At 39.2% G+C, this 12,703-nt stretch overlaps 1 protein-coding gene across 2 annotated transcripts; it reads right to left on the bottom strand.

Annotated features, from left to right (window-relative positions):
- LOC108691407 (14-3-3 protein epsilon) lies at window positions 1-10,854 on the bottom strand. 2 transcript variants are annotated; one of them, XM_018199148.1, is made up of 5 exons: window positions 10,542-10,854; window positions 3,594-3,900; window positions 2,802-3,145; window positions 1,457-1,523; window positions 1-1,369 (listed from the first exon to the last, which is right to left on the bottom strand). In XM_018199148.1, exons 1-4 carry the CDS (start codon window positions 10,603-10,605, stop codon window positions 1,468-1,470), a joined length of 771 nt encoding a protein of 256 aa, XP_018054637.1. In that variant the 5' UTR covers window positions 10,606-10,854; the 3' UTR covers window positions 1-1,369; window positions 1,457-1,467. The 2 variants fall into 2 exon arrangements, with proteins under 2 accessions (XP_018054637.1, XP_018054636.1); XM_018199147.1 differs by having other exon boundaries at window positions 1-1,523.
- Window positions 10,855-12,703: the final 1,849 nt, after the last annotated feature.

The following is a 12,703-nucleotide window of genomic DNA, read 5'->3' as shown; positions in this document are numbered from 1 at the left end:
TCGGGGTACAGTCATTTATTCTGTTCTTATACCACAGCAATCGATATTTAGTTTACACAACGGGCGTATGAAAACGTACAACCACATTACAGACTAGCTAGATAGTTATTTTATTTGCTGTGAGTAACGTAACGCGCTAAAAAGGCTCACCTACGATAACGTAATCTTTTTCATTTTTCCCCTTCTTTCGTTTTCTTTTTTTCACTTTTTTTTTTATCACGACGCTGCTCATCGAGCTGACGCGATGGGACGCATTCGCCTCGGAAGAGATGCGTAAAAGAACCGAAAATCGAGAGATCGCCGTCAGAGAATTTCGATGATACGTTTTATCGCTTCTCGCTCATATTACAGGGCTCCTTCGCGACGCGGTCTCCATTCGAAAGCTCACAAAATCAGGCGTTATTGCATTTGACGAGGTACAGAGGGTGGGAAAGGGGGAGAAGGGGGCAATCGAAGTAAGCACATTCTCTTCTCCTCAGCTCGGCTATGCCAAGAATCCATGCATTTAAAAATTTTTCTTTTCGGCTATCTATAACATTACAATTGTATCGGATCTTGTTGGAAGTACATATCTTTTATAGGATACAAGCTCGAGAGCGAGATCCGTCTTGACAACTGACAATGAAGGCGCCGCCGTTATTTCCGTAGAGAGAGAGAGAGAGAGAGAGAGGTGCAAATTGTCTTCGAAATAAATCAATTTAAACGCTAATAAACACGTAATAATTACAGGACGCGTGGAATAAAATATCGTGCACATAATAAAAAAAAAGCGAGGAACGAAAAGGAGGAAATTGGAAGAGAACTCCAGATGGAGATAAGAATAGACAGTCATGTAAATATATTCTGATATGACATCGGGCAATCCTTTTTGTTCCTCTTTCACTGTAAAACATAGGAGATACAATTCGTTCTCACTGTGACGGAAATCAAAATCTGAATTGCCGAGATTAAATCGACCGGCGCCGGCATCGACATCGGCTCGACGTTCTCGACGTCGTTTGCACATTTATCGAACGCATACAAAGTGCAAATACGACGTTTTCTCTCGATACGCAAAAACGGGGCAACAGAAAAGTGCCTTTCTCCTAAATGCTTTGCAGTCTCTCTATTTACCGCAGAGTGCGTGCCCTTTTGTCTCGTTACTTTTTGCATGTTCTGTAACTCAATTGTATGTATGTGTACGTAATATAATGCCGGATGAACTAAATGATTTATTTATTAATGTTGCTGTTGTTGTATTTTGTTGTCACTGTTGCTGCTGCTGCTGCTGCTGCTGCTTTGTTTTGAAGTAACCATACAGTGCGTGCTTTTTTTAAAGGGTCACGCAAATTTCTAAAGATCTCCCCTTCCCACCCCGAACTGCCACCTGCTGAATTGGTTTTTTTTTCTTTTGCTTACGAGTTATTTAAGAGTTTTTTCTTGTGTCTCAGTTTTATATGCGCAAGATAACACTCACTACAGCTAGAGTTACGATACGTCCTGGTCTTCCACATCCTGCAGCTGCTCCTTTTGTTCAGCTTCACCTGCGCAACAAACATACGAAATATGTCAGTAAATAATCTAGTTGAACGCACTTAAACAATGCATGTCAAATAAATTATGTTTGATAAGTAAAGCAATTTGAAGAGATAATTTTAAATAAATTCAATTTGTAATATTTTTCTCATTTTTTTTATTTCTTTTAATATAATGACAATTGTATAAGAATTATGTCGCTCACCAAGTGCAGATATGCTGGGAGGATGAGGACGATAGGAAAAGGGTATCTATGTTCAGGCATCGTGGGTATCAACAGCAATATCGTCTTGTTGATCAGACTCGGACTCTGAATTAACAAAGTATTAATTCCGCGTTCGAAAACCGCATAATTTTCTTACAAGTTAAAATAAATTAAAAACAAGCTCATAAGCAGAAATATATATATAAATATGAGCGAGAGAAAAGTTCAGAATATTTTATGATCTTAATGTTTTTATTGATTTTATCCTCTAATTTTCATAACTTCAATATTCAATATTTCTTCAGAAAAATATTAAATCATCCATAATTCTCATATTATATAATATTAAAAATTATACAAAATTTTAAATCAATTTATTGAGTAACTAAGTATGTAGAACTTAAAATGAATAATTCAATGCAATAATATGCAATCTTTTTTTCATTTTCAGGTCACTTTTAGAAATAGATGAAATTTTTCGGATCTGTTCATTTCGTTTGCATAAAAAATATAATTTTATTAATTTTATTTCCAATTATGAGCCGTAAGGTCGCAGAAAATTCACAGGTGAGCCGCAAGTTGCGTATCATTGGTTTAATAAATCACCCCGTACGTACATCAAATTAAAAAACGCTAATTTTGAAACTCTATTAGGAGTGAAATGAATTTGAATATAAAACACGTTTTTCTAATCTTTCGACAATTTCAGATCATTCATTTGCAATTTTCAAAAATGTTTATTTACTTTATCCCAGCAGTAAATTCAGAAGTAAAAAAAGACCATAATTGGAATTATAAAGCTAAAAAAGTTCCTTTTGTTTTTAGAATTTAATAAAAGATATGTTCATTGAAAAAAAAGTTTCTCATCTTTTTTATATTTCTAGTTGTGATGAAGCATGCAGCTTCTGAGACACTCTAGGTAAATTACGTGAGACGAGATAAAATCATTATATCACAATGCATAGTATTCGTCTGCGTGTCGATCGATCGAGAATAGGCGGGATACGTCGCACAACGCATTCTAGCATAATCAAAACATTCCTATGGCAGTTTTGCCTCTGTAAATAAATGGGACACTAACCGTCTCCCTGCATATCCGACGTCCATAGAGTGAGGTTGTCCCTGAGGAGTTGCATTATGAGGGTAGAATCTTTGTAGCTCTCCTCAGACAACGTGTCCAGTTCGGCGATCGCATCGTCGAAGGCTGCCTTCGCCAAGCGGCATGCTCTGTCAGGGCTATTGAGGATCTCGTAATAGAACACGGAGAAGTTGAGCGCTAATCCCAAGCGAATGGGATGGGTCGGCGGTAGTTCCGTCATGGCGATATCGCTCGCTGCTTTGTATGCCACCAGGGAGTTTTCCGCCGCTTCCTTTCTATCGTTACCGATGGCAAATTCTGCCAAATAACGATGGTAATCACCTTTCCTGAAAACACATCAATTGGGATTAATAACAATTTGTATTATACGCTGAAATATGGTGCAGTTATTTAACAGTTTTGCTGTATAACTTTCTTAAAAATAAATAAATAAAAGAAATAATAAAAAATCAAAAAGTCTTATATTTATTAGGTAAAAATACAGTAACATAAAATATAAAGTCAGTGTCAATAACTAATGTATATCGTCTTTGCGAGCAAGATATTTTTATTAAGAATCATTATGATATAAAAAATTATGACGCAACTGTATTTTTGAGTATAATTTATCAGCATCATTTTTATAAATAACATATAAAAAAATGGAAAATTATTTAATAATAAAATTGTGTTCATAAATAAAATAATTAAAATTTTTGTTTCAAAAATACAAAATAACTATAGATTAATATTGTCCTATGGACAATTGCGTAAAATATATAAATGGATTCTTACATTTTATAATAGAAGACTTTAGATTCTCCCGTAGAAGCACATGGTATCAAGTGCTTATCCAAGACACCGAGAATATCGGCGCAAATATCCCTGAGCTCCTTTTCCACTTGAGATCGGTATTGGCGAATCATCTCTAGTTTCCCTTCGGCACCCTTGTTTTCCTCCTTTTGCTCAATGCTCGAGATTATTCTCCAGGAGGCTCTCCTTGCTCCGATCACATTTTTGTATGCTACCGAAAGAAGATTCCTTTCTTCTACGGTAAGTTCTACGTCCAGCGAAGCCACTTTCTTCATCGCCTCAACCATTTCTGCAAATAATACCGGCAACCAATATCGTTGATAAAGTTCATCGATTTGTCATGTAAGATACACACACAAACACACACACACACACACACACACACACATCTGACGATACTCAATCATTAAATGAAAAATTATAATTAGAATAAACATAAAAGTAAACTATATGTAAGAAAAATTTCATGGAAAAATATAATTCTCTATGACAAAAAATAATTTCTTTTTCTGTTAAATAAATATTATTTCAGATTTCTTCAAACAAATATTAAACCTACATAATAAAAACAATCTTTGGAGTAACGGAAGTCACTTTCTAAGGAGCAAAAATACTATTTTTATATATAGCATCTTGATTTTTCTGTACATTGATGGTATATAACATTTTTATCTACTCTCGTGACATTTATAATAATCCTTAAATAGCAAAACTACCGAAGAGATTCTTAGATAATCAAAGTTCCTATAGGAAAATATAACATAAAAATATCCTAATAATATTGAATAAATTTTTGTCATAACAATTTGATCGACGATGAAACCTGACGAAATATAAAATTACGTAATTATTTTATATTCTACGTCTTCCGCGTTTCTCTATGTTTATCCTGCAAAGTTCAGGTTGTCAAAGGATTCCTCATAAATCATTGTGAAATGAACTCCGTGCCGCTCGTGAACTTGTTCGCTTAAATGGCGTATGGACGTTTGGCCTATAAAATGTTACGTGCCTATCGCGGATGAAACGATAGCGCGGAGTGCCTTTGGAGTAAAGGGGATGAACGCGTCGGTATATATTAATCCGCTGCCCCTTGAACTTTGCACGGAAGTCATATAATACGTATATCAGCACATATTCGAGCGATATTCGCTCAGAGAAGCGCTGCCATTTTTGGCCTCCAGATGTTTTTATGGAATACTCTCTCGTGTTTGCTAGCAAGGCCTACCTGCTTGCCTGGTTTAACTAATGTATTTTTCAAGCTTCAGTTAAATGAGTATCTAAAAACTCAAAACCGACAAATTGTGGCAAAAAAGAAGGAAGTTAATTAGTGAATTAAAGCGAAGAATACGAGAAAATGTCAAGTGTAACAAAATTATATAAAATCATTAAAAGCGAAATAAGATGAAAAATAAGCTTCGTAACTCGATTTGAAGCTGCAAATTTCTTGCAGCAGTACTTGATCCCACACATCTCTTGCGACATTAGAATTTGAGTTAATCTCATAAACATCCGAGATAAATTACAAATGCAAATGTTGACGCTCTGCAACGCTCACAACTGCGGCGATTAAACGTTCGCCTTCTCCGTAGTTTGAGAAATCGGAAGAGAGAAGTCGGAAACTTCTCCTCAACTTGAAGCTGATATCTCCATTCAAAATACGAGCCTGAATTCAAGAAACTTTCTGTCCTCGAGTTGTCTGCTGTGCGCTTAAAATGGCACAAGTGGCACGTCGCCACTCATCCAAATGAGGGGGAGGGGAGGGTAGGAAGGGGAGATGCAAGAGGCTGGACTCCGGAAATTTACAGACCCATAACAACAGCATAATAACGACAAAGGAAGGAAGAAAAGAAGGAAAAGACGTAGATCGATGCATGGATCAACTCTGCGTTGCACGCATCGACGTTACTGATCAAGTGGTACCATCAAGTTTACAGGGAGTGAATGTGACGTAAAGCGTTACAATGAACACGGTGTACATATACCAGTGTGCAACGTAGGATAGCAGCCAGATCAATACTTTCCTTCTGCTAACCACCCCTTTCCCCCATTCTGTCCTCTTCCTCCTCCTCCTCCTCCTGCTCTTCTTGCCACCTTCTCCCCCCCCTTTGCTCACCCTCCCCATTTCCCACCTAATCTACTCTTCTCTCTGCCTGTTTCTTTCTTCAGCTACCCTCAAATTCCAGTCGTCATTTCTCGTCCTCCGACACGTCCTAGGAAAATCATAGCGTTATATATGTCGTTTCCACTCAGGCTCTACCTTAGGGACCGATCATGCCAATGTCGTACCTCTAAAGTCATATATTTAAAGTCAAGCCCGAATTTTCAGAATTATTCTGTATATCACGCATAATCAAGATAATCTAGAAAGAGATTACGAACAGTCGATCTGTAGTCATTAGTTGATGAATGTTAATTATCCTTAATATGTTTCGACTTTTTTCATGAACACTTTTCAAGTGACTCCCTAGAGTGACATAAGAGGCCTAATCCTTTTCCATATTCCAGGGCTGAAATTCATCTTTATCCTCTTCTATCCAATGTGAAAAGGAAAAGAAGAAAAATGAACCGAACAAAAAATTCAATCCTGGAATATGGAAAAAAAACAGACCTCAGATCTGTCTACGTTGCTTGCACTTTTTGCACTCAGTAAGATCGGCCTTTTACCACACTTTAGGACTAAACTTCTTGCACAGTTTATATTTTGCCTTTTTCTCTCCAATGTGAAGAGAAAAAGAAAAAAGGATAAACCGTGTAAGAAGTCGAAATCTGGAAAAAGAACATAGATCTTCTAATATCTTGATTTTCTTTCTCTTTACTATCCAAATATACATTCATTTCATTTTAAGTGTAAAAATTTTTCGGAATTTCAATCAACAGAATAGACTAATAAAATTGATTTTATTTTATGCCCGTTTATTATATCAATGTAGATTAATTTTAATCTCTTTCATTAAATCTTCATCTTTTCCAATTCTAAAAAGATGGAAAGTTGAACTGAGATTAAAGTTAATCTACATTGATAGAAAAGAGTATTAGAGATCCACGTCATGATAACTGATACAGCTTAAGAAACATGAAAACATGCACGTTTGATTATAATTTTTCACAGAATTTTTCTATAATGCAAGAAGAAAAGGAAATAATACTGGGAAGCATCAGATACGCAATTTAAAGAGAGAATTTCTCCCGGAGGAGTGAATCGATTTCCATTCATCGAACTTTCAGTAATTACACTTGGCATCGAAATTCCAATATTTCATCTTCAAAGAGGATTCTAAGAGAATGATACGACTTTTAAAAGTGGCGGAAACTAGAATATAACAACCGTGTTGAACCGACTTGACTTTCGGTCGATTAAAAGTGGTTTCGTGCTGGAAATAGAATTTGCTAATTGGAGAAATTTTGAAAGGAAAAAAAAAGATTCGCCAATTAGAACGGCACTTCGAAAGAAACAAAGATTCGTTAATCAGTAGCACGAGAATTCGTCAGATCTCTTAATCTCGTTATATCGAGTAAAAAAAAAATAATCTAGCCTTAAATCATAGAATTGAAAGAAATGAGATTTTAAAAGAGGAAAGGAATAAGGTCGCACCACATCATTGTCACATCATTACACGTTTCTTTTTGTCTTTCACTGTTGTCTTTCATCATTTTCTTTATTACTATTGAACAAGAAGATTCATACAGCAGTATCTGTTTTCCTCTTATCACTGATGAGATTATCATTACGACAAGCTATTTTACATGTTACTCAGTGCGTTCCGATGAATGCATCTTTCTCTCTTCTGAGGCGCATAAATCAAGGAACCAACACATTTCTTTCTTTCGCAAAGAAAGGAAAAGAAAAGAAAGAGAAGAGAGGGAAATTGCTAGAGCACAGATAAAAGTATACTGAGAAAAGTGTCTGAAAATAGATGAAAAGATTGTAAGTCTGTTCGCGTTACTTGCACTTTTTTACACTCAGCATCTACGCTTTCTCTCCCTTCAACGTTCGAATAATCTCATTTTAAGTGCAAAAATTTTGAGGAATTTCAAGCAATGTGAACAGACGTGTATAATATCAATCGAAATTTCGGTTATTTCAATTAGAATTACAGTAGATTTAATTTTAAAAAATTTTGATTCGTCCATTTTCAAGCAGAATTCCAATTAATCCTAGAAGAGTTAAGTCTGTTCGTATTGCTTGAATTCCCTCAAAAAAATTTTACACTTAAAAGAAGATATATATCTATATATTCCGGCGTTGAATAGAGAGAAAATAAAAAGTATAAAAGTGCAAGCAATAGAAACAGAATGTCTATTCTTTATTTTCAAGTAACAATAAGTCTGTTCGCATTGCTTGAAATCCCAAAAAATTTTTATACTTAAAACGAGATAAATATATGTATTCGGGTATCAAAGGAAAAGAAAGCAGCGAAGGTGGTGGATGGAAAAAATACAAGCAACACGAACAAATTAATAACATAATTACAAAATTTAATGTGTCGATTAATGAAATTATTATAAATATTTTAGTAGATAAATAATTCATTCACTTTGTTTCAAGATACAAAATGAGCATTGCTCCAGATAGGTAGATATATTTTTCTTAGCATATGTATATACAACCAGCTTGAGGAATCTTCAAAGACGTTAAAAGACACGAAGCGAGCGCATACCAAGACGTATCTATAGCGCAGGGATCAGCAGGGATGGAAAAATTTGACCATCTCTTCCCTCCCACGCCTCTCGTCGCTATACTTGTCGCTCCGCAACGCTCCGCTCCATGGCCTCCCGTTTCAAGATACAGTCTCTCACTCGTCCCTCTCAACATTCTTCTTCGTAGTTCGTCCCGGCCATCGCGCCATCGCCCGGAACGTAGGAATGAGAGCAATGAGATGAGGAAATTCGTATGAAATTGGGAGTACTTATATATTTTATTCCCGAAAGATAGCGATTGGTATGACAAGTCAAGCGCGCATCGAATGAATGCGATCGATACGAGCGCTCCAAATCGCTGTGTCGCGCCGGCCGGCCGGTGTGCCGACGCTCGATAATCACGCACGATCGCAGTCCGCGAGGTCGCGTCGATATCGAGAATGCAAGGAGATCGATGGAATCGTCATCGTCGAGGCGCTTCGAAAGCCGCCAAACTAGCTACCGCTCACTCTGGACGCTTCACGTTATTACGCCTAACCTGAACCCTTAACTCAACATGGAAAGGGAGAGAGAATGGAGGAGAGGAAGACGTGCGAAAATATCAAACGTATCGGTAAAAGCGACATCCGGCTGATCCGGCTGGATTCGGCGCAGCGCGACGTAGCGACCAGCGTCAAGCTTGTACGCGATCCGTCAGATCTATTTTACCTGATGATGAGCCTTCGTCTCATTTTTGTTTAAAGCGGACCCCACTCGTCTCACTTTTTTCTCGCTTTTTGTGCGGAAAAAGGAGTCGAAGTTGCAGAAAACTAAAGCGGACCGTGCAGCTGTTGTGGAATCCACGTGGGTGAAGGTTCTCGCCTCTCTGTCGAGGTCGGAAAAGAAGAAAAAAAGAACGACATTGGTTGTTCTCACTTTTGACTTTTGACTGTGTTTAGAAAATTTATCCGGGTGCATGTATATATTATTTTATTTTCTTTTTCTTCACAGAATATTGAACAAAGATAAAATGTGTGATGGAATCATGTCTAATTCCACCATGGATAAAATAATATTGAACGGTAACTCTTCTTGGTCGATCGAATCCCCAATCGGTGATTTCTTCGCGTGCGTTCAAGGCCAGATGCCACGAGCGAAACACGCGACTTACTGCGTGTATCCGTGGTATAATAACCCGGCGGCGGCGACGGTGGTGGTGGCGGCGACGGCGGTGGCGACGGCGGTGGCGACGGCGGCGACGGGGCGATTAGTCAAGGCGCCTCGACGTGTCTATACGTCATCAACATTCACGAGTCTCATGACCGTCCGTCGTTGGTGATCGAGAGAGAAACGAACCTGTCTCGCTTCGCTTATCTGCCGAAGAGACATGTAGCTCTCTCTCGGGTAGGAGGTAAAAAAGAGCGACGAGGCGGAGAACCGGGAGCACGCCTAGCAACGCGTGGCCGCCGCCAGCGGCCAGCGTCGTTTCCCGATCGGCACTTTTGAAGCATGGAATCCAAAGGAATCGGGTCGCGAGAAAACTCTGATCTGTTCTTTATTACAGATCAACTCTTCTTTACATGATCTTTCTTTTCTCTTCACGTAGGAAGAGAAAAAAGAGCTGAATTGTGCGAAAAGTTCAGCTAAAAAGAGCAGGTTTAACACAGGTCTAGAAAACGCACGAGATCCGTCGTCTCGTTCCGCGGCAGTTCCCTTCTCCCTCCTCCTCTGCCCCCCAGGGCTTTGGCGATTGAACGAATGGACGGACGGACGGACCGACCGACTGACGGACGGACGGACGGACAAACGAATGGGCGAACGAAGTAGAGAACGGGCGGGCCTCGCCGGATCGACCGTCGCGAATGACACGAGTCGATATCGCGTCCGGCGCCGCCACAAAGGAACCTCGCTGGCTATGACGAATAACATCGTAACGATCGCGCCGCCAATTTTGACAGATACAACGCGCTTTAACGAGAGAGCGATAGCCCCGGGAGTATGTACCATCAGAGTACAATAAAGAATAGAAAAGGTTATTTGAGAAAGGAAATTCTCTAGTGGATCGCAGGCTTATCACGAGAATGTCGAGACGCCAGACAGCCGCGACGATGGGCGACCCGGATCCCGTTGATGCGAGCGAAGGGGGAAGGGGGGGAAGAAGAGGGAAGAGCCCGTTGACGCGACGCGCGAGACGCGAATGGATCGCGCGGGATGTAGATCGGTTTCGCGGTTTCGCGTCGACGAACCGGCTAGATTGTCCCCTCTGTCCATCCCCCTCCCCCTCGCCAACGAAAAGGGAAAATATCTACTTACCGTCGTAGCGTTCCGCTTGCTCGGCCAGTTTCGCCTTGTAAACGTTGTCCTCCCGTTCCGACATCTCGGATGCGTACGGATCTCACTGGTTAAATGAATAACGAGAGGTTCACGCGGGGAAGAGACGCGCGCACGGAATACGCCGTTCGGCAAACGACCGCCTGAAATACGCACAACGAAGCCACTCCGCACCACGGAGACGTACAGGCCACTCGCAGGCTCACTGACCAAGATGGCGGCGCCCGCCAACAATCGAAAGCAGTTCCCAGTCTCTCGCGCAGCAGCTCCGCGGATTGACTCCGCTCGCCATGCGCTCGCGCCGTGTATTACTACGCCCGTGACGTCATTGCCTCTCCGCCGCCATCTCGAGACGGATCACGCCATCACGGATGGATCGCCGAGTGCGCAAGCGTGCACGCACGCACGTATCAACACGTACGATTCGCCCTGCGGATGAAAAAAACATTCTCTCTATTTCTCTCTTTGTTTCTCCTGATGAAAACGATCGATTCATCGCAAATTCTCGCGTATGTATATATGGTACATACAAGGTGAATACGAGGTGAATCGCGAGATATGTCATACCCGCCTTTAATCCGTCGCTCATCGCTTGTCGCGCTTCTGCTAGTCCGCTTTCCGGCTTCTTCGTTCTAAGCTTTCTTCGTTACAATGTGTGTTGTTAGACGGGTTTCAGACGCATGCGCGTCCAATGTAGCTTCAGTATTATATCGGTCATTAATAAATATAAGTCGCTTAAGGTTGAAAATGTTGAAAATTTTAATATATTTTACATATTTTACATACGTATACATATACAGAAATATATTATATATATTTATATTTAAATTTATATTTTTAACAAAAAATTTTACATAAGCGACTAATGATCTTCTATTTACTAGTGATGGTACGTTACTGAAGCTACATTGGACGCGCATGCGTCTGAAACCCGTCTAACGACACTGCTTCCTCAAAATGCCGCGGAAATGAGGAACGCACGGAATCAGATCGAAACGCGAACCGGGAAACCGCCGCACCAGCCGGACCGGATGACGAAAATTCGACAGTCACGCCACGATTTGCAATATATCTTATCGAGTTGCTCCTCTCCCTGTGCTATTAAACTGATCGGACATTTTCAAAATTTCTAAAAAATTCTCAAACGAGCGAAAAATTAATTTCTTTCCCATGTCCTATGTCGTCATATACGTTTATATACATACAGAACAAATATTAAAAATCAATTTTACAACTTATTAAAAAATTTCTGTCGGAAAACATTTTTTTTTACCGATCTGCATGGTATCGCAAAAAAATTCCTGAATCCAAAAAAGAACGAAACATAATCAATAAATCTAAATATGTGTAAGAAGCGTGTCTATCTAAGAAGTGTATAATCAATAAAATATCTTTGCAACAAACTCGATCTGTCTGATTCTACAAGTTCCAAGCAGATCAGCTTTAATCTCAGTTTAACTCATTCTTCTTTTTCTTTCATGTTTGTTTCTACCAATGTAGTTTAATTTCGATTCAATTTATTCTTTATTTTTTTCTAATTAATCTTAAAATTTTAGAAAGAGATGAGTTATATGCTTATTTCTATCAATGTGGATTAACTTCAATTGTAGTTTAATTTATTCTTTATCTTTTTCTAATTCTTATAAGACTTTGGGAAAGAATGAAATGTAAACTAATTTCATTCTTTTTTAAAATTGGTGGAAATGAGCATAAAAATTAAAAAAAGATAAAGAGAATGTTAAATCCAATGGAAATTAAAGTTAATCTACATTGGTGGGAACGGGCATTAATCCGTATTAATTCACATCGCGTTTATAGTCTTTTCGTATATAATTGATTCAATATAATTTATTCGACAAAACCAAGAGTCGCTTATAATACAATTACGGCCTTTTCGCGATTAGGTGGCTGTAAAGGAGACGCCACGAAATGAATATCCCTTTGTAGCGAAGCATATTTGTATTTCTCTCTCTCCCCCCACATGAATTGGCTAATGTACAAGTACTATGATTCAGTTTCATTACTCGGCTCTCTCTCTCTCTCTCTCTCTCTCTCTCTCTCTCTCTCTCTCTCAATCACAAAACACACACACACACACACACGCGCGCGCGCGCGCGCGCGCGCGCACGCACACAACCGCGTCG

Source organism: Atta colombica, unplaced genomic scaffold (genome assembly GCF_001594045.1).
Source record: "Atta colombica isolate Treedump-2 unplaced genomic scaffold, Acol1.0 scaffold46, whole genome shotgun sequence".
Taxonomy (NCBI): Eukaryota; Metazoa; Arthropoda; class Insecta; order Hymenoptera; family Formicidae; genus Atta; species Atta colombica.
The sequence above is the reverse complement of the archived record's forward strand: the minus strand, read 5'-3'. Positions and strand labels throughout refer to the sequence as shown.